The 23,336-nt window shown below is 34.3% G+C and overlaps 1 protein-coding gene across 3 annotated transcripts in view; it reads right to left on the bottom strand.

Annotated features, from left to right (window-relative positions):
* Positions 1 to 23,336, bottom strand: part of LOC124365055 (protein timeless-like) — a 98,883-nt gene that overhangs the window by 35,206 nt on the left and 40,341 nt on the right. For all 3 annotated transcript variants that reach the window (XM_046820970.1, XM_046820971.1, XM_046820972.1), the window contains exons 4-7: positions 20,756 to 20,817; positions 16,668 to 16,851; positions 16,187 to 16,348; positions 3,984 to 4,043 (exon numbers count right to left, since the gene is read on the bottom strand). In XM_046820970.1, the coding sequence (XP_046676926.1) occupies positions 3,984 to 4,043; positions 16,187 to 16,348; positions 16,668 to 16,851; positions 20,756 to 20,817 (468 nt within the window). The remainder of the gene's footprint in view (positions 1 to 3,983; positions 4,044 to 16,186; positions 16,349 to 16,667; positions 16,852 to 20,755; positions 20,818 to 23,336) is intronic.

Below are 23,336 nucleotides of genomic sequence, written 5' to 3'. Positions count from 1 at the left end.
GTATTATACACTGAATTATCAGAACCATTTCAGATATTGTGGGGAAAAAATAAAGGGCGTGGCAAAATATCTGATGGAGAAACATTAATATTGTATTTATCATACAAAAGCGTTTGGAGAAAGAAAAAAAAATGTTGTTTAGTAATTGTACATAAAATTTGTAACATATATGTGGGTTTTGGAATCCAACTTAGATTTAAAAATGTTTGCGGTCTGTGATATTTCTGGTGCTATAATTAATATTAATTTTTACTCAGATAAAGAAAATATGTGCATACATAAACTTAAAAAGAATACTTAAGTCAATGATTTCTAAAATTTAAATGTATACACATGTTTCTGCCACTTTGGTGAACTTCAGCTGAAAGTGTCAACAGCTGTTTAGGGTCAGTTAACTTTGGATTACGTGTCGTAAATATTATAATTATTTTCCATAATTATTAAATATCCAGAGAATTGTTCCAATGTTTCCCACCTTTTAAACCTTCCTTAGACTTCTACAAATATTTCAAAACTAAAATTAGCCAAATCAGTCCAGCCGTTCTCGAGTTTTAGTGAGAAAGATCTATACAAAGAATATTCATGTTTTATATATTAAGATATAAATATTATATCTTATTATAATATATTTTATGTACATGTTAAGAACTTTTTGTAAGTAATTTAAAATGCAATAAAAGGTGAATGATTTTTTTTCTTTCAGGTTTAGTAATAAAACCTTTGAGTACATGATAAACTGCCAACAGGAATATAAACATTAAATACAATGAAAATAATAACCACCATAGCTGACAATCATGTCAGGTATATGAACTATTGCAGATAAATCATAAGGTCAAAGTTCAACAGATTAGTTTATAGAAAAAAAGAAGATTACCAAATATACACGATTTTATGTATACCTAAAATATAAATTATTAAATTCATGTTTCTTTGCAATTATTCTTACTCACCTGGGTAAGTAAAACCTTTTGTTTAATTCACTAAAATATTCTTTTGAATGGTATTAGGGACAATACAATACAGGATTTCTAAAAAAGAATGTTTGGATTTTGAAGTATTCAAGATTTAAACGTCAAATTGAAGAGAAAACAACAAATGTTGTTTTCATACCTTTCGTTTATATGTTTTGATGTGAGCTTCATTTGTTACTCTGAAGATATGAAAGCGGTATTCAATTTATTGCTAAGTGTGACGTAGCATCTCTGGTGTCACAGTTGCAATTGCTTCTGAAATACGCCCATGCAGATGTGCCAAATCACAAATATTTACTACACAATATTCTTTACATAACTTCACAAAAAATTCGAAGGGGTCAAATCCAGTGTGCCCCTGCCTATCCCACCGTTTGGAAACCTGATTTTAATGTTTCACGCTCTTCCCAAAGGTAATGAGGTGGGGTGCTGTCTTGCATCAAAATGATCTGTTCACTGGCTTGTTGTTTCATTGAAAAAGAAAGGGCCTGGGACTATCACTTGGTCCTCACCACACGCTCACTTTTGACAAATCGTACACATGTTAGGCCATATGTGAACCCCATATCCGACAATTGTGACCATTAAAAACACTACTTGTGTGAAATGTAGCTTCGTCTGAGAACAGCACTCTTTTAATAAAATTGGGATTGTCATCAATGTTATTGAGCATAGCACTGTTAAAATCTGAATGCTTAGGGCGATTGGCAAGTTTAATCTGACGTCTTAACTGAATTTTGTACGCACAACGTCTCAATGTTTTACAAATAACATTGAGGACTGTCAATTCGGTTATGTTTAACTGAGGACTTCATCAGACAATCGATGGGCGGCCAGTTTAGTGTCCTTTCAACACAGTTCCTGTGTCACGAAAATGCTTAACCCTAGAGCTGGTATGAAACGAATTTTCGTCGCCAAAGGCCCGTCCGATTTGGCAACGACGAATATTCGTCGCCAAAGTAGACATGTACAGTTATTGAAATTGTAGGCAATTAAGGTCATATAAATGATTTTTATTTGATATATTCTGGAAGAGCATTAACTATAGTACCGATTTACTGTTCTTACTTCAATTATTTTCTTCTTTGTTTACCGTAAAACATCGGTTTTTTTTTGACAGCTGACGTGAACGTAGTACAGGTCAACCACATTGTTGTGAAACTGTAAACAAGTGCCGGGTTTTGTGTTTGAGTTTACGAATCCAATAGTATTTGGTGTTGTTATTATTGTTTTTTTAGCTTTCTTAGGTTATAGTTTTAGTTGTTCAGTATGGGTGAAAACTTTAGAGACCAATCAAATGATCTTAGAGAGCTCGCAGGGCGGGATCTAGTGACCCTGAGTGAAAAATGAAAGTTTGTATATATTGTACATATGTTAATTAGGTAAGATAAAAATTTATTATTTTATTTTATTTTTGTTTTAACTGTCATACTTATATATAAGTATAAATGCAGTCAAGAGATTATGTTTACCCACGAACTATAATATGTATTTAGAAATGTACGCATTTTTGAAAATAAGTAAATATGGGTGCTTTTTTATACAAAGCCCTGTAACACATACGTTTTGAGGTAAAAGTTACAATAATAATATATATTTGGAATCAGAATAAACTTTCAAATAAGTTAAAAATTTACGGTTTTGATGTAAAGCTTATTGCTGAGCAGTTACACAACGGAATATTTACAAAAAAAATTTCCAAAAAACTTTTTTTTACATTTTGTAAAAAAAATAAAAATATGTTTCCATGGAAACAATAAGATATTGTTATTATAATGCTCTCCATATAGTTGTGAATACACTGACATATAATAGTTTATATTTGGACTAACAGTTATGAAATGTGATACATTACAAGAAACATCTGCGAGGCTGTTAAAATAGAGCCGCCAGTACAGAGTGACACCATTGCCAGCTCTAGGGTTAAACCAGCGATGAATTGATTAATCATCTTGTGAATTTTGACCTAAATACATAACTCGAAACTGACCCTGCACACTAACAATTGATTTCAACTCTATGTACCACAGAACACATTGTGCCTTCTGTTGCGCTGTAAACATCGTACTTGCGACTGATGCCAGGCATGTCAGTCTTAATAGTGAACTGCCACCACACAGCTGATCTGCTCATGCCAAGGTCAATGTATCCTCCTATTCTACACGGAAAACAAAACTTAGTTATGTCAACTTCAATTTAACATTTAAATCGATTAGTTATCTTGAATAGTTTATAAGTAATGGCTGTTCAAAATCCCGGTATTCTTTTTTGGAGACCCTGTATATGTATTTTCATAAGTGATTAAATAGCTAACACAGTTCTATATACACTCTCACCACAGTTTGTACCAGATTCAAGTCACAAGTTTATTTATCTTTAAACACTCCAGATGTGAAGGCAATGAATGAAGTGCCTTTTGTAGTCTTGTTACTATCTAAGGTGAACTGTTTCTTTGAAAGCTGTATTAACTAATAGCCGAGTGAGAAGACAAACTAAGGGACTATATTTAACATGGACACCGAACCACTCAAATATTGGTCCGATGGTATTGGCTGGGTTTTAACAGTGCTCACGCTGTCTAGACACTGCACACGAACATAGAGACAACATGAACATTTGTGTTCAAACCTTGTTACAATTACCAGGCTTACCTACAAGTTACTGAATTGTAACACCACACCATGTGTTCTGGTTATGGTGGCTCACTGTACTGGCACTAGATGTACGGTTAAAATATAGATCACTATGGAAAATTTAGATAATGTTGCCTCATTCCCATAAATTATAAATCTATATACAGTACATAAAATTAGAATTGTTTATGTAGTTTCAAAAAGTTTTGATTTGACAAACCAAAACACAAGATTGCAAAATCAGCTTGGATTGCAAAGGTAAAGCTGGAAAGTTAGAAAATAGTTTGGGAATTTGGATTATTTTTTTAAAGACAGGCAGCAAAACATATTTTATTTTATAAGGCTGTGATATGACTGTGCTATCAGTTTGTCTTACCTGTACAATATAGGATCCCCACTGCCTACGCCTTCCACATGACATCAGCTGGATCAAGACCTGCCAAAAAATCAGATGACAACAATTTGATTTTTATAGCATAAAATTTTATATATCAACAAACGATAACATTTACTTTGATAATAAAAATAGGTCAGGCATTGTTTCAGTTTAGTCTGTATCAGGGCGATTTTCATGCTTATTCATGAGCGTGAGTTGTGTCATGTCACTGCCAAACAACTTTTACAGTTTGAGGAAGACTATGTCAATTGTCTAACTGCTGAGTTTCTGCTTGAAAGTGAATAGCACGAGAAAAAACATTTTATGCACACTGTGGCTAATCCAGGATTCTAACTTAGGGTGGTTAAAGATCTTGAGTCCAAGGTTTTTTTGGAGCCATTACACTTACATTTTTTGACTTTTCAATGAGTTTTTTAATGGCTGTGTTTCTGTCATAATAAAAAAAAAAAAAAAAAAAAAAAAAAAAAAAACAGCATTCTGTGCACACAGCTCTTTTCCTGAATACCGTTAGGACCTACAGAAGAACTTGAAAATTGAAATGAAATAATGAAAACATTAAGTGAAGATCTGAATCAAACATATGAAGAAATAAAAAGACTAAAATCCCAAACAACTAGAACCTTAGTTCTAAAAATGGAAAAAACAATTTTATTATTAGAAAGAACTAATGATCAGCTTAATGATACAATAAAATGTAACCCTAAAAATCATCATTCTTCAGTGTTAAAAAATGGGCCTAGACCATATTTGTCCACTAAAATATTATAAACTGAACTGTGGTAGCCAAAAAATAAAAACTCGAGCTTGGATTTCTGAAAATCATGGTAATTATGAGATCTTTTCCCAGGTTGTTGAGGGGGAAAAGTTACAGTTTAAAATGTATGGAACAAGAAAAACTTTCAAAAGAAATATTGAGAATGAAAATCTGAAGAATGCTATACTAGTATTAATGACTGGAGCAAACGATATGCCAAAAAATGAAACCCTTGAATTAATAAAAAATGTATCTGCCATCTTGAACTCTGTTAAACACACAAATGTAGTCTTGGTCAATCTCCCAAGTAGGTAAGACCTAAGTGACTGGTCTTGTGTAAATAAAAAGATAAAGAAGACTAACTCAGAACTTTCAGAAAACTACACTAATGTTCTCATGGTGGTCACCGGTAAAACAGAGAGACATTTGCATACACGACATGGTCTACATTCAAATCTCAGACGGAAAGATAAAATTATCTAGAGTTATTTACCTTTTACACAAACTAAGAAAAAGTGTTACAATAAATATGTTTTTATCACTCTCATATAAATTATGGAATAACTTCATGAGGCAACTGTAGCAATACTATAATATTCTCTACATGACAAAAAAAGGCATTGCGAACTATTAAGAATGTTTTAGCAACAGGATAGATCATATGCTTGATATACTCTCAGTCAAATTAGAAAAGTGTAAAAAGCAGCCACATAATCATGAAAATTAAGCTTTTTAATAAGTTGCCTGAGAAAGCTTGGTCTGTATCTTTAAACAGGTGTAAAGTAGTAACAAAAAACTGGTTGAAACAAAAAGTATTTTATTCTGTACACAAATATTTGGCATGTAATACAAGTTTTTTATTAAATTGTTATTTTACTCACCTTTATTTAAAATACATTTATATTTATATTATTTTGTTATTTTAATTATTGTTACTGTTATAGGCTTACTGTTATTCTTGACTAATTTATGTATTATTAGATTCTTGGTTGTTTTATAATTATTATTGATATTGTTACTATGCAATATAATACGTATTGACTTTGTCCATTGCACAAATTGTGTTTAAAGACAATAAAATTCATGATTCTTAAACGCTTATCTTATCATGCAACTCGGGGAGAGAGTCAGGAGTCCACAAAAGTAGAGTAATTACTACAGTTTAGTAGGTGGTAGTAAGGAAGTAACAACAACCATCTGTTCCAGACGGTTTGTAATAGTAACTACCTAATGATAGCAATTGTTTATTCACTTTGTTTCAATAAAATGCTATTACTACGTAGTAGTTGCTGAGACTTTTTACTTCTTTTTATTCACTTTACTGCTATTAATCTGTCAAAACTCATACTGATTATAAATCTTAAATTCATTTCAACTCATCCATAAAAGAATTAGAAATTGGGAAAGTTATAAAAGTCAATTTGTTGTTGTTAAGTATGACTTTGGGATGCTAATCACCTAACTTTCTTGCAAGCATTACCCTATGTTATAGGGTTTGACTTCTAAAAAAGAAAATAAACACCATTTCACAATAACACCGTCTTTCATTATTTGTGGCGTATTATGAGAGCAAAAGTCCATAATCTTGTTATCTTTTGAAGAAAATTTCGTTCTTTAACCCTTTAAGTGCCAAGCACTCTTGATATTTTTGTAGTGTTCAGCTAATTAATTCATAACTTTAAAAAACAAACAAAATTAAATAGTTTTTATCTTATGATTTTGCTTTTAGTGTATAGAGGAGAAAGTATACTAAAACTTTGTAATACTTATTTAAATGATAAAACGTGTTAAACTTTTTAAATAAAAAATTAATACACACAAAATTTAAATTTAAATTTTTTGTAAACTTTAAAATGCAAAAATTGCAATTTTATGGTCTTAATTAATTTGGATGCATAATATTTATTGTTCCTTGTGTACATAGGAACAAATATGTCAAATTAAAAAAAAGTTAAGCATATGTGTAACTGAAATGAATTTTTTACATTTGGTATTTGTGTAGTGTTCCACAAAATAATTCAAAATTTTTTTCAAAAATAAACAGAATGGGCTGATTTTTGTTTTATTGTGTCAGGGGAAATGTATAATACGTCATAATATTGATTTAAATGATAAAACTAGTTGACGTTTTTCAATAAAAATATTATACATCAATTTTTTTAAACTTTGTTACGTTAACTTACCAAGTTTAAAAAAATAAGAACTATATCTGTAATACTAAGTATGACTCTTCTTCTATTAATGCAAAATATTGAAAATCTATAATCGCATAAAAGGTGTCTCTCATATTTCGCAAACAACTCATCTCAAATCGAATCGAAATAGATAGTCTATGTACATATGTACATATTGTAAACGTCTTGTGAAAATAAAGTATGTCTATGTTTATTTGATGTACTATGTATAAAATAAAACAAGTACAATGCCATATGTCAAAATTTAGTAACAGAATAATAAATATTTGAAAAGCCAACCTAGCCGGCCCTCTGCACTTTTCGGAATTACCCACTGGCCGATTCCATCGGATCTTGGCACTCAAAAGGTTAATGTAACATTTAACACTGTCATGTTGAGATTCTTGGTAGACTATAAGGAAAAGGCTACATCTGAAAGACAGAAATGAATTATGTAAAGAATAAGTAGTATTTATAAGAACCAACACAATGACATACCTCTATTAGCAAACACAAGCAGGTCCAGGAATTAAAAAATATTTGAAAAATGGGTGCAATTTGACACTCTATCATGGCTCTATACTCGGTGACATTGAAAGTAAAGCATGGCAACTCTCATCAAAAGGTGTGTCAGTCGACATAATTGGTACTAAACATTAATTACAAAAATAATAAATGTGATATAAATAAAAACACCTCTTTACCTGTATGTATAGCGAATGGTCCCCAGTAAAGTTAAAAATAACAGTATAAGACTAATATCAAAAGAAAACATTTTTTATTTGGATTGTGAAATGTTTTTTATATACGGTTTATAATGATTAGAGATCAAACCTCAACAAGACACAGTGCAGAACAAGACGTAATAGTACCGGCTCGAATCCTAGCAGCTGAGAGACTCGCAGAATATCTGTGTATGTTTACCTCATGTCACTGTTTTAATGATCGCATTCATTGACTCTGTTGGAATAAACTGAATGTTTCCATTTCATACGTTATGAATGAAGTCTAGGTGAAATACTGCGAATAGAAGGAACTTGTTATATACCACGACTTTGTAGTACATGTCAGTCAATGTCTTTGTAAACTTCATCTGAAAAGGAAGATTGTAAACATTTTTCATTTTACTAATTAGCTGAAAATACTGGTTTCACTTATAGAAACTGGACTATGCTTCCTTCAAAATCACAAATGACTGATTGTAAACTTTGTGCATTAGAATCCGATAGATGAAAGGATACTATTTTATGTGATTAGGGAATTGAAAATGAACAGTGTGCATCAGCGTTAGTGTTGATTAATTATTTCTTAGCTAGTGACATTAACACACAAGACGTCCACTTTCTGGACATGAGAGGTCATGTGAAAACATAAAATGTGTGACACATTTGAAAATCCCACTAGTTGTGAAGTGCGGTTGGTAATACGGTTTTTGTTGGCTGAGCTGAACTGGCGAGCTTTTTTTGCTATCACATATCTCGCTTACACTTCATTTCAGTTTAAACTCAGCTTTCGGTGAAATCTTTCCCAAAAGTCTTAGTTCAACTATGCTTTCACATAACTGAATCCAATTTTCTCTGTCTTTCCAAGCCAAGACAGCTATGTTGAGAGCTGCGTGATCAAGGGAGAGCTTGATCTTTAATATGCGAACTGGATACCTGGCAACCTCCAGTTTAAACATAGCATTCTCCAAAGAGAGCGGACCACTGCTTGGGGTGACCTTTAGATCTCTATTACTTGTGAGAACACAATGAGTACAATTGAAAAATACCAAAAACCAAACCAAACCAGAGCTCTAGCAGATCTCAAAAAGTGGATGAAAATAAAAAAAAAACAGAGGAATTAGAACTGAGAGTTTACCCTAGCAATCCTGAAGAATCAAGACAGACAGGCGGACTTCCTAGCAGAAGTCCTGGATCCCCAACTCAGTCCCAGTCGACATATCGGAGGAAGATGCTATACTGGAGAATGACCACCAAAGAGAGGGAACAACAGCCGAAATGCCAGCCCCAGCAATCCCTAGACTGGGTGTCGCTGCCAGAAAACTTATGGTATAGTTTCGAAGACGTGTGTATTCCCAAGACGAAGCCTGGGATCTGGCCTTAAAACCAATCCCAGAAGAGAATAACAAATAGCTCAAAAGGCATTGAGAAGGAAACCAAAAAGACTTCACTCTGATGGCTCCTCTCCAGAAGCTCATCAGAGGAAGAAAACTAGAAATGAAGAGGGACAACATGGGTCATGAAAAGAGTAATCTGTACCTCCCCACAAACCGTCACATAAACAAGCTGCAGAGAGAATAAGGATGGAAATACTTAACTCTGATTTTACAGAAACCCTACTCTCATCCGATTAAATGGAATCGATTCAGAACTGTATCCTGGAAGCGATTGTAGAAGAACAGGGGGGTCCAAATTCTCCAAGCTTCTATGGGGTCATTAGGAGACAGGGATCTTGATTTTTATTTGTGAAAACCAAAATACAGTAGAATGGCTGAAAGGAAAACAAGAAACTTTTCAATCTTGGGAGGGAGCCAGTCTGAAAATTGTACCAGAGGGAGTAAATTCCTTGTGTAAGAATCAGGAATAGTAGCCCTCCTAAAAGGTAGAGAAGTTACAGCAAAGATCAGGCTACTATCACGGCCTGGAAAGGCTGCTTCCACAAATGGTACTGTCTTTCTCCTGTGGGCGATGGTGATCAACAACCTAACTAAAGCAGGAAAGAGGGGAATAAGACTACAATGCTACGCTGACGACCTATAAGGAGCAGAATATTTAATCCTCTCTGATAGCCAGGCTGCTCAGACAGAACTGGCAAGGAAGAACAGAGTTACACTCGGTTGGGTGCCGAGCCATTAGGGTATTCATGGAAACGAAAAGCAGATACCCTCGCCAAAATAGTTACAGAATTCCTAATGGTAGGGCCTGAGACAGGCTTTCTCCTGCAGCCAAGCTCTTGTAAAAGATTGGGAAAAGAGGATTAGATCCTTTAACTGGAATAGGGCCTCAGAATTAAGACAATCAAAAATGTTTATCTCTCCTTATGGTAAAAGATGGGCATCTCTCCTAGAAAAAAGTAAGGAAGACATAAGATTGATAGTAGGGATGCTGACAGGACATGGCCCCCTAGAAAACAACTTATGAAGATGGGTCTTAGTCAGACTGATGAATGCAGACTCTGTGGAAAAGCAGAAGAATCAGCGGAACACATATGGCTAAACTATCCTGCCATATCTAAAAGTAAGAAATAGTTACTAGGGGCATATCTTCTCAGCCCCAAGAATCATCAGAGAACAGGAGCCTTCAGATTTGATTTGCTTCTGTAAAAGTATCAGATTTTGAGGGCACAAACACAAGAAAGGGAGGTGCAAAAGGGCCTTTTAGGACTTTGTGCGGAGACAACTGTCTCTTTCCCTTGGATAAAAGAAAAAAATGTGCATGATGACAAATGAAGTGGGCAGCCAAGCATTGTGACCGATAAAATTGTCTCTAAATTCAATGAAAAAATTAAAGACTGTGATTCACAATAATAGAACTCTCACTTAGTTTTCCTCCAATTTCAAGGAGTTTGTTATACGAAATTGTTACATAAAAGTTAGGTTACCATAAATTTCATGCAAGATGGGTACCAAAAATCTTAACATAAACTCATAAAAATCAGCGTATGGCTGCTTCATTGACATTTACAATAAAGATGGTGATTCGATGCTTGATCGAATCATGACAGGAGACGAATCTTGGGTAAAACAGATGAATTGCGAAACCAAATTACAGTCTATGGAGTGGGAGCACACACACTCCCCAAATACAGGGTGTGGTAGATAAGTAATGAGACTCAGTCTATAAAAACAAATTTATTGATCCGATTTGTACAAAACGTTAATATTCTTCAAAGTACTCGCCTTGGGCGTCGACAACGTTGCCAGCGCGTTTTCCAAGCTTCATAGGCCCCACTGTAGTCCGTTGGAGTTATCCCAGTTAGTGCCTTCGTGACAGCACGTTGGATGTTCGGAATATCGTCGAAACGATGACCCTTCAGGCATCTTTTTACCTTCGGAAATAGGAAGAAGTCAGGAGGACTCCTGTCTGGGCTGTATGGTGGCTGTGGCAGAACTTCAACTCCAATTCAGGTCAAATAGGAGGTCACAAGGCTTTTGTTAGCGGGAGCACTCGGGGAACCAATTTTGCGCAAATTTTCCTCATCATCAAATCTTTGTAACAATTTGGTGAAGCGTAAATTTATTCACGGAGACCTCATCGGCGATCATTTTGAGGCTTAAAACGACGGTCGGAGTCCAGGAGTTCTTTCACTTTGGCCACCGTTTCATCCACACGACTCGTTGAAGGGCGTCCAGATCGTTCCATGTCTTCAACGGATTCCCTCCCTTTTTTAAATTCATTAAACCACCGGAACACTTGAGCTCTTGATAGGGCGTGCTCTTTGTAGGCCTCCGTAATCATAGCAAGAGTTTTCGAAGCAGTTTTGCCCAAGCGAAAGCAAAATTTGATTGCATACCGCTGTTCTATCGAGTGGTCCATCTTCAGCGTTTTCACAAGTGTCACGGGCATACAAACAACGTAATACGCGAAGCTCGACCCTCACTGCGCCAGAGCTACGATGCGACTGCGAAACGGTTCTACTGTTAGCTCAGATCCCCCACCACGTGACCTGCAGGTGGAGACCGCACTGCGAGCGACTGGGGCGCCGCGCGGCGGCCAGTCTCATTACTTATCTACCACACCCTGTAAACCAAGAAAATGTATGCAAACATTGTTGGCACGGAAGATTATGGCAAATGGCTTTTGCGACAGGAAAGGAGTCCTTCTTGTTGATTTCTTAGAACATGGCACTACCATACATTCTGTGAGGTATTGGGAAATCTGGTTAAGAAAAGTTAAGAAGAGCAATAAAATATAAGCACAGAGGAAAATTTTGTTTTTGCACAACCACACGGCCTATTGGATTCGAGAAACCCTCGAGTAGTCTTGACCTTGCACCCAGCAACTACCACATGTTTCCAGCCATAAAGACTTGGCTTGTGACACAGCGCTTTGATAACGACATGGAACTACAGAGAGTGTGACTATCTGGTTGAAGTCTCAGGCAGCAGAATTTTATAATGCTGGAGTTTGAAACACCACTGTGATAAATGCCTAAATTTTTAAGATGACTATGTATTTTAGAGTCAATTTCAAATGTATATAATACAATTTTTTCTTGTATTGTGTTTTTTGTTTATACCAAAATGTTCTTTCTGAATATCCCTCATAGTTTATTCATAACGTATCACATCCCATAAATCCAATACAGATAAGTGTATTGTGGAAATGGAACAATGTCAAGTTCAGTTACAATGTCAGCTGTAAGAAATGTAGTACTGTAATAAAAATAAAAGATGTAGGACTAAAGTTACGCAGATCAAAAAGTGCAGACAACAAAGCAAATGCATTAGATCTACACAAACGATTTCTTCTCCTTCCATTTCAACACTGATTTAATAACAAACTGGATATGTGGTCTGTCTGCCTAACAAATACTTGTATAGTCTGACACGCCCAAAGCTGGGTGCACATTAAGTACAGAAACCATCTGCTTGTATAGTCACATTAAATTCGGCTGAGTATAATCACAGTTGATCAGTTCATATAGTATTGTCTTAACAGTACAGTGAATCTCATGCTATGTAATTGTGTAGTGATTATCGTGCTACAATATAGTTGTATTTATTACTTAGTTAAAATGTCAAAAAAGTAGACACGGAAAAACTGTTTTAATCGTTGATTTTAAATTACATCCTGAGAAGATACAGCAAACTGTTCAAAGTTATGTCTACAGTTTAGGAATGCTGTTTATAAATTAATAATTCACATTTTACTTTAAGATTTTTAGATTGTCTTTATTATATCACAATTTTTAGAATAATATAAATTAGGGGGAGGGTATTGGTGGCAGTGTTATGTAGTGATACTAGGGGGTTAGGATACTAATGATACCGGTACAACAGAGGCGGGAATTTGAAAAGGCAGATTTTAACATTACGTTACACTAAGGGACACCTCCTAAGCAGCTGAAATCTGGTCCCTAATGCAAAGTTACATCCCTTCCCTACTACAAATGTGGACTACAGTTGCCCAAATTCAAATTCAAATGACTTTATTTGTATCATATATACAAAAGGGTGAATTTAGGGCCATAAGGCCCTGTCTTACAATTAACCCTAATATAATAGTATAATATTTAAGTCAAATAAAATTACTACATTTAAAATAAAACAAAATTAAATAATAAAGGTCCCTTTAAGAATTTAGTACACATACATTCATAAACATTCATTAGCACCCTATCCATCCTCCAAGACCTACTCCAACTAACATTATGGACATTTGGTGAGATAGGAGACTTGGCCTTAAACATAATTCAAAACCTGACCTCCACATAGAATCTATGCTTACATATTAGTCAAAATCTATCTTATTGTTTCGAAGTTTATAATATATGTAACAAAAAGTGGTTTAAAATTTCAATTTTTTGATAAACAGTTCAGCATTATACAATGTGTACAAGGTTTAAGTTGCAATCACATTTGTTGCATTTTGAGAATCAAGATGAAGTGATAAGCTGCACTTTCCTTAGTGCATGTGTGATTTGTTGTTTGTAGTCTCTACTTTAGTGTAGAGATATCAGTTAAGTGCAAGTGCATTTTTTGCATTTTGAGAATCAAGATGGAGTGATAAGCTGCACTTTCCTTAGTGCATGTGTGATTTGTTGTTTGTAGTCTTGACTTTAGTGTAGAGATATCAGTTAAGTGCAAGTGAATTTGTTGCATTTTGAGAATCAAGCTGAAGTGATAAGCTCCACTTTCCTTAGTGCATGTGTCATTTTTTGTTTGTAGTCTTGACTTTAGTGTAGAGATATCAGTTAAGTGCAAGTGCATTTGTTGCATTTTGAGAATCAAGCTGAAGTGATAAGCTCCACTTTCCTTAGTGCATGTGTGATTTGTTGTTTGTAGTCTTGACTTTAGTGTAGAGATATCAGTTAAGTGCAAGTGCATTTGTTGCATTTTTAGAATCAATCTGAAGTGATAAGCTCCACTTTCCTTAGTGCATGTGTGATTTGTTGTTTGTAGTCTTGACTTTAGTGTAGAGATATCAATTAATTGCAAGTGCATTTGTTGCATTTTGAGAATCAAGATGAAGTGATAAGCTCCACTTTCCTTAGTGCATGTGTGATTTGTTGTTTGTAATCTTGACTTTAGTGTAGAGATATCAGTTAAGTGCAAGTGCATTTGTTGCATTTTGAGAATCAAGATGAATGATAAGCTCCACTTTCCTTAGTGCATGTGTGATTTGTTGTTTTTAGTCTTGACTTTAGTGTAGAGATATCAATTAAGTGCAAGTGCATTTGTTGCATTTTGAGATTCAAGCTGAAGTGATAAGCTCCACTTTCCTTAGTGCATGTGTCATTTTTTGTTTGTAGTCTTGACTTTAGTGTAGAGATATCAGTTAAGTGCAAGTGCATTTGTTGCATTTTGAGAATCAAGCTGAAGTGATAATCTCCACTTTCCTTAGTGCATGTGTCATTTTTTGTTTGTAGTCTTGACTTTAGTGTAGAGATATCAGTTAAGTGCAAGTGCATTTGTTGCATTTTGAGATTCAAGCTGAAGTGATAAGCTCCACTTTCTTTAGTGCATGTGTCATTTTTTGTTTGTAGTCTTGACTTTAGTGTAGAGATATCAGTTAAGTGCAAGTGCATTTGTTGCATTTTGAGAATCAAGCTGAAGTGATAATCTCCACTTTCCTTAGTGCATGTGTGATTTGTTGTTTGTAGTCTTGACTTTAGTGTAGAGATATCAGTTAAGTGCAAGTGCATTTGTTGCATTTTGAGAATCAAGCTGAAGTGATAAGCTCCACTTTCCTTAGTGCATGTGTGATTTGGTGTTTGTAGTCTTGACTTTAGTGTAGAGATATCAGTTAAGTGCAAGTACATTTTCTCCAGTCTGAACTCAAGCTATTGGCGTACCGGTCAGGTATTACAATACATTTTTTTCTGTGTCAGTCCGTTGCCACCATTTTTAGGTTTTAAGTGTAAGTTAGGGTTTTTAAACCTGAGGAAGAGGGTAAATTCCAATCCATGAAACATAGAGTTATATATTTTGTAATTTATAATGATGGAAAAAAATCTGAAATCCTTCATTACTTATTAGAGCAAATTTGTAGTTGCCTACGAAAAGACTTGTCTACTCAATAGTGAACCAACACCTAACCTGGTGCCATGGTTGAACAACATTGAATATTTGAAGTTTTAGCTCCTGTAAATGACCATGCTTTTAAAATTAAGAAGACGTGTGATTCAGATAAGCTAATTAATTTTGCCATAGCTACAACAGAATGTAAAGTTCCCAATTGTATTTTTTCATGGTTAAAATAGAGTGGAGAGCAATGTTGACACTTATGCTCAAGGTTATAAGAAGTTATTTTTGGAACATTATTTGGAAGTATACATGATATCCCATAAGGAAACAATTTTCTAATGATTTTAGTATACATTTACTTGTCTTTCTTTTTTTGTTACAGTGTACTTTGTCTTTTTTATGTTACTGAGGAAAATTTCTTGTTAGTATTAGAGTCAAAAGACTTGACATCATAGTGTGCTCTATCTAGAAATAGGTAATAGCTTTCATTGGCTGCCTTACTTATTAAAAATTACAATCAATCTGGCTAAAAACTGAAAGCCCAAGTTCAAAATTGAATCTTGAAATTCCATGCTATGCAACATTGCTTGCAGTTAAAAAATGATTAATTGAATCCGTTTAGGAATTACCTCAAAAACTCAGTTAACAAAAGCACCAGTCTATTTTAATATATGGATATTTTATGTTAGACAGTAAAACTAGAAAACATAACCAAGAGTTTCTCTAGAAAACTTAGTTTATAAGCATTGAAAAATGATAAAATATTATTTCCAAATATTCTAAATTTTATTACAATGTTTAATTAAACATTACTTGCAATTAAGCTATGATCTCGAGAGAAAATTAATTTCCATGCTCAATTGCATAAAGTCTAATGAAAAACGTTATTTCTAAAGAGAATATCCATTACCTTTTATAGGAATCACAGAAAAGTATGTTCTGAAATGATAAGTAAATTAGCAATTCGAGGAAAGGACCACTTGTATGGAAAGTCACTGCAGTTATTGTATTACTATAATATAACACTGGATGATAATTATAACTAAGGAAATAGCAATCTCACCTTGTCAACATGCTGAGTGAACAGATGCCAGATAATCTGGTTTTGGTGTGAGGCGCCACCACCAGGAGCGCCACCACGCACCTCGGGGATATGCAGAAGATTCCGCAGCAGCACCAAGCATAGGCTGATACTATTACTTCCCTCGCTGGTCAGCTGCTGTTCCTATAAATTTAATTTATTTTGTTATATTACTTAAATAAAGGTGGAACTTAATCACTTCAACATGCCTTAGAGACTAACATGGGTCTTATGTAAAGTGTATATTACATTTACATAACCATTCAGACATATTTGAGAGCGTTATAGTAGCCAAAGTCAAAATTTTATAAACAATGAGGTCTCCCAGACACTTATTGAAAATTTTGCTCACTACAAATACTAAAGGCAGCATTACAATTTCATGATATAATACAAGATAAAACCAATATGCAGGCAGTGGTATTTTACAAAATAACTTTCTATATCACACTGCTTTACCTACCTTTTTGATAATGAGCTTCATGTAGTCGATGACGCTCTTGGTGGCACAAGGGTTGAGGAAGGCCTCCTTGCAAGCGGTCAGTAGCCAGTTGAGCTGATAGATGGTGCTTCTGCCAGCATCCTCCTTGATCATTATATCAATGGGCAACAGGCACTCGACAGGTATCATCAGGTTCTCCAGTATCCTGACAGGAAACAAATAAGACTTGGTAAAGACATCTCCACAGCACACAGTTGGAGTGCAAATTAGAATATATGTAAAGCTGATTCTAATTTGATGTTTACACAGTTCTCATATAAAATATGGATATATGTATATAAAGTAATGGTTAAACCTTTTAAAGACACAAAAAGAATCAATTTCATCCAACATATACCAGGTGTTTGAAAAGTCTGGGTACAGCTTAATATTTTACAAACCATAGCAGATAACATCTATAAACTTTGCACAGTGTCATATGGCTATGTAAACTATTTTCCTTGCTATTACCATGACATGCCAACCATGGGGGGATGGCCCACAGAGGAAAACATGGAAATCTTACCAATGTAAAAGTTTCAAAGTAAACATCCAAGTTTCTCTTAAATAAATTAGTTTAAACATTTAAAAATGTTAAAGTGGATAATATCAATACTTAAGTTCTACCATTGTTCTTTGTTGGTGAGATAGTAACTTACCACTTAATTTTTAAATTACATTTTTTTGTTATTTTTTATAAATACTAATCAGTGAAACCATTGGTTAGTAGAGTGAAACGCCGCCTACCGCATCAGAATACGACGATCCAGTCAGAAATGGCAGCGCATAATGTACTTCACAATGTGTACCTAAAACAACCCGCCATTTCTGATTGGATAAACCTTTTGAGATGCGGTTTGCGGCATTCAACTCTACTAAGTGAGCGCTGGAATTCTGGGAGTGAGACCATGTAGGGAGCTGGTGGTTCCTATGGGTCCGTATCCGACAGTCTTTCAAGCGGAGGTCGCAGCCATTATGGAATGTGCTCGTGAGAATCTTCGTCTGCGATATAGGGGCAAGACGATTAACATTTTCACGGACAGTCAGGCAGCGCTGATGGCGCTGGATTCTTGCGCAATTAAATCCAAACTGGTTTGGGATTGCTATCAGACCGTTTCCTCCTCCCTTGCCAGAATCAACAATGTAACCGTTTGTTGGGTTCCTGGTCATGAGGGGATTCCTGGGAACGAAAGAGCTGATGCCAACCAGGGCTCAGCAACAATTATGACGGGCCCTCAACCATTCTGCGGTGTTCCAAGGTGCGAATCCTCTAGGGTTGTCTCGAAATGGATTCACGCGGAGCATGGGAGAAGGTGGAGGTTGCATCCGGGTTTGAGAGTGAGTAGAATGGTATTACAGTCACCTTCCTCCAAGGTGGCCTCGGACCTTCTCTCATTAAACAGATCAATGTCTTCTAAGGTCATTGGTCTCATTACGGGGCATGGTCACCTGAAAAAGCATCTACACAGAGTTGGCATCCTTCAGGAAGATCCGCTCTGTGGAAGGTGTAATGAGCAGGAGGAGACTGCTGAGCACCTGCTCTTTGATTGCCCTGCAATAGCAAGAGAGCGGTATGCCATCTTTGGTAGCTTGAACAAGGGTGGCGAGTTTTCCCAGGAGGACTTGATAGGTTGTTTTCGGCGGCTTGTTGAACTGCTGAAGTTGTAGACTGGTAGGCCTCATGGTGTTTCCGGGGTGCGCAAAAGGCCCTTGAGGCTTAAGTGCATGGCAGTAGACCGCCCCAAGGAAAAAAAAAAAGTGAGCTCTTTCAAATGAGGTATCACTCGACCCATGCTTTAATTTAACATTTCTATGTTTTCCTCTGTGGGACGTCCCCCCATGGTTGGCATGTCATGGTAATAGCAAGGAAAATAGTTTACATAGCCATATGACACTGTGCAAAGTTTATAGATGTTATCTGCTACGGTTTGTAAAATATTAAGCCGTACCCAGACTTTTCAAACACCTTGTATATGTATACATATATATGAGTATGCCAAGTTTGTTTAATAATGTGTTGTTACATCACAAACATCATTATATGGATGCCAGTACAAGTAAACAACATTGTTGACATGAAAACAGCTGAATCTGTTATGCAATATTTTGGACTTAAGTTAGAAATATTTAGCCTTGTGTTACGCCATGTGACAGTCATTTAAACTCTTAAGTGATGGTCATATTTTATACGTACATGTGAGAAATTCCTTGGGTGTTTTTTTGCCATAAAGCACACTTTTACTTACACCATAACTTTTTTATTTTTCACGATATCAAATTAATTTTGACTTCAAACTAATAGAACTGTCATATGTAAACAAAAAACTATATTTGCTTTAAATAAATAAGTCATCTAAATTGTAAACGAGCTATTAAAAAACATTATTGACTGTGCATCGTCTAAAATCTTTATAAAAAATGTAGAACATTGTATATATCTCTACTTTTTTTTTAAAATAGACTTGTAATACAAAAAATTGACTGGCAATAGGGAGTTAACTCTTTTAGTGCCCAACATCTGTACAATACTAGTATCTGCAGTTTTCTTAGAAATTCTGATGTCAGCCTTGTACGAATGTTCAGTTTTATTGATGTTATAGACTGCATGGTTAACCAAAATGCCTTATATTTGGATGTTTTGATGTTCAATAGTTTCACTTAAGATTGATATATCGTTTTTATGTTTATGTTTCGTATATGATAGTCTGTGTTCTTTAATAACAAAGTTCAAAGGTGATTTGTACTGGCATCAATGCAGACGTGTGTTTGTTTACTTAAAAGTAATTTATCTGTTTCTAGATTACAATTACATTATATATTTGTTATTACTTTTTATTATATTCAAGTAGTGTATACAAATTAGTGAAAAAGATAGGTTCTTCTGAAAGAAATGTGAAAAGGGAGCCATCAAAAACTTACTTGTACTTTGTTTTGTTTTAACTTGTAAATAGTGTAAATATAGTTTTGAAGTAAATATATGATATTATCAAAGTACCAAATGTTTCATGTTATGCTAAATTAGAGTGTTTGAATTACTTTTTGAGCAAAAGTATGCATAAAACAAAAATTGGAAGTGTAAATAAAAACTGGTAAAAGTGAGCAAATTGGAACCGTTATCAAGAAATGAAAGATTTGCTGCACATTAACTTCTAAAAAATATAGGATTATCAATTTATTTGTATAGAGACTTATAAATAGACATAGAAAATCATACTAATCTTAACAGACATTACATATTTTCATTAAAGATTTTAGATGACACAAAGTCAAATATGTTTTTTTATAACTTTTTAACAATTTCATTCAATTATTTATTTACTTTTGTAAAGATATTATAGTTTTGGGTTTACACATGAATGTGTAGCTAATTTTATGTAAAAATATAAAATTAACTTGATGTCTTGTAAAATAATAAACTTAACGTTTTTCAAGTAAAATCATGCTTTATGGCAAAAAAACGCCTTGGAATTTCTTACATTCACCTATGAAATATGACCAACACTCGAGAGTTTAAATGACTGTCACATGGCCTAACACAAGGCTAAATATTTCTAACTTAAGTCCAAAATATTGCATGACAGATTCAGCTACTTTCCTGTCAACAATGTTGTTTGCTTGTATTGGAATCCATATAATGATGTTTGTGTTGTAACAACACATTACCTAACAAAACTAGCAAACTCATTTATACAAGAAAATAACTCAAAACATTAATAATTAACTTCTGAAAACAGTAGAAACCAGTGGTATTCAAATTATTCATATTCATATTTTCCTAATATTGAAATTCATCTTTATTAAAATACTAGTTAAAATTTTAGCACAGATACTGATTTATATAAAGAATGGATTTTGCAGTTTAATATTTTATATAAGTAAAATTTTAATTTATTTTTGAATACAGGTGAAATTTTTTAAGTTTATTTCCACATTTAAATGTACAGTATTTGAAAAGAATTTTCTGTGAAGTGAGCTATCCAAAATCTGATTAACTGATCCAGCTGTGTAAAATGTTTAAACTAATACTTATATTATATGAACTGATTTCGTACTGTGTAAGAAATACTCACTCGATTATCAAGTCCAAAATTTTATAATCATTTTTAACGTTGTAAAATAATGGAAGGAGATCCTGCAACAGATAAATAATTAAAATTAAACTCTACCTAAAAGTAGATTTCAATCAAACAAAAAACATGTAAAACTGTCAAAAAAATTTTACCAACTTGACTTTCTAGGAATTCATCATGATTGAATTAAAAATTGAAGAACTCTTAGAGTTTGAAATGTACATTGCACGAAATAAAAAATAGATCAAAAGTGTTAAAAAGGTTTATTATTGTATATATATAAAATTGTATGGTTTATTTAACATTCAGAACTGGTATCATATACTTCTCAGTTGACAAATTGTGAAGTCTGATTTCTTTTTTTATTTGTAAATATATTACTTCATTATTCAAAACTATAACATCCTTAATGTAAACTTTAAAAATATTGTTATCAATTGCTGGTTCACTATTTTTAGTTGATGATCTATTAGCTGTTCAATATGTTACCGGAACGAATAAGAGCAGAAACCTCCTTTTCTGGGTTTAAGAGGTCGTTGAGGAACCTCCTAAAGAGTTCAGTGTTTTATTCTCTTACGGAGTTCCTCGAGTTTAATTTTTGACTTGTAAAGTTCCTTTCAATTTTTACTTAGAAAGTTAAGATATCTCGTTCTTGCTTTTCCTTGCATTGTTTATACTTTACTCCATTATGTTACTTGACAAAACACAATATTTGTATATTTTTAGTAAAATTGTACAAATGATATGTGTGAATAAAGAATTGGATTGAATTGAATTATAGTCGAACCTTCATACCTGAACCTTTTTAAATCAAATTCTTTGAAACCTTACATTTTTACCAATCCTTTTGAGAAAACTGTTAACGAAACTAAGACACAGCAACTAATACTGGGACGACAAAAACAGGATGTGTCAGGACTACCCGATCTTGAAGAAATTTCTTCTTGTCGATACCTAGGAGTTACTCTGGACGACAAACTATCCTGGAGACCTCATGTGGATACTCTCTGCCATAGATTAAGCACAGAACTCTACGTAATACGAAGAATTAAGAACACCAGTGACATCGATACTGCAAAAATAGCTTACCACGCACTGTTTGAGTCTCATCTTCGCTATGGGATTGCAGTGTGGGGAGGAACCACAATGGGAAATTTGCAGCGAGTACTTTTGCAACAAAAATGAGCAGTTAGAAGCCTTAAAGGTTTGGAACCGAGAGCATCCTGCAGAGAAGCCTTCCGGGAACTCAAAATTATGACAGTAATCAACCTCTATATCCTAGAAGTAGTCTCCTACGCTCACATCAAAATGCCATCAACAGTGAGAAGCGGAGTACAAATTCACCAGTACAATACAAGACATGCTACTAACTACTGCCTTCCAGTACACACCCACGCCTCAAATACATATTTATTCATTAAAGAATTACTTTTTATTTTTAATAGAAAAAATTTTTTTTATTAATTTTTTATTATTTATTATTATTTATTAATTTTTAACTAAGAACATTAAATTACATTAGATTACTCAGTGTCATCACTACTACACCTGTGTACTGCAGCTGTTTGAACATATATCACAAACCCTACTACGATGTCTAAGTAACCCCTGTGGCATCTGTAACATTGGAGTGAAATACCAAGCTATCCGCTGCTCTGGACTCTGCAATTTGTGGTATCACTCACGATGTCTAAATTGGCCGGAAAAAAAAAAAACTAAAAAACCTGACCCCTGAAGAAACCATATCTTGGATATGTGAAAAGTGTAAACATAGCTCAGAATCTCCTAATATTAACATAGAAGAGCTTGAAACCAAAATTCAAAACCTCTCTGAAACTAATAATCTGGACCATGAAACGTTCTCTATCTATCGCTGCAGAAGTTGGAAATGCCCTGTTATATGAAAATAAAAATACTTAAAAGAAAAACTTCATCAAGAAAAACTGAGAAAATCTGAGTATCAACTAGAACTGGAAGACAAACTAATAGCAGCAGAAGAAGTAACCCACGACCTCTCCGCTGAAAATATCAAATTACAAGAAGAAATAGATTTTCTGAAAAATAAAGCTATACGCTGAACAAAATCATAAACAAGAACTGATTGAGCAAACTGAAATAGAAAAAACACAGTTCTGTGATCAAATAAATAACCTATCCTCACAGAACTTGAATCTCATTACTCAAAATAGCCAACTTGAAGAGCAAGTAAAACAAGAAAAATCTAACTTTATCTTACTAAAGGAACAAATATACGACCTTTACAAATAACATGACAAACCTAAAAAAAAGAACTTGAATTAAAAATCCAATTTGTTAAACAAAATGTCAGAAAACTGTGAAGAACTTGCAGAAAAACTTTCTGAACAAGCCAGAACGGCCCATGAACATCTAAAGAGTTTCCTAAAGGCTTCTAAAGACAGCTCTTAATAGTACCAGACTTTATGCTACTAATAATGACATTCCAGATAAAAACCCTACTTTTACACCAGTCTGACGCCAGTGTGACAGGGAGAACCAGTCAAACTCCGACACAAAAACTGACCCACGAAACTGACCGAGAGAGACAGCCAAACTCCGACAC

Source organism: Homalodisca vitripennis, chromosome 6 (genome assembly GCF_021130785.1).
Source record: "Homalodisca vitripennis isolate AUS2020 chromosome 6, UT_GWSS_2.1, whole genome shotgun sequence".
Lineage (NCBI taxonomy): Eukaryota > Metazoa > Arthropoda > Insecta > Hemiptera > Cicadellidae > Homalodisca > Homalodisca vitripennis.
This window is presented reverse-complemented; position numbering and strand designations above follow the sequence as displayed.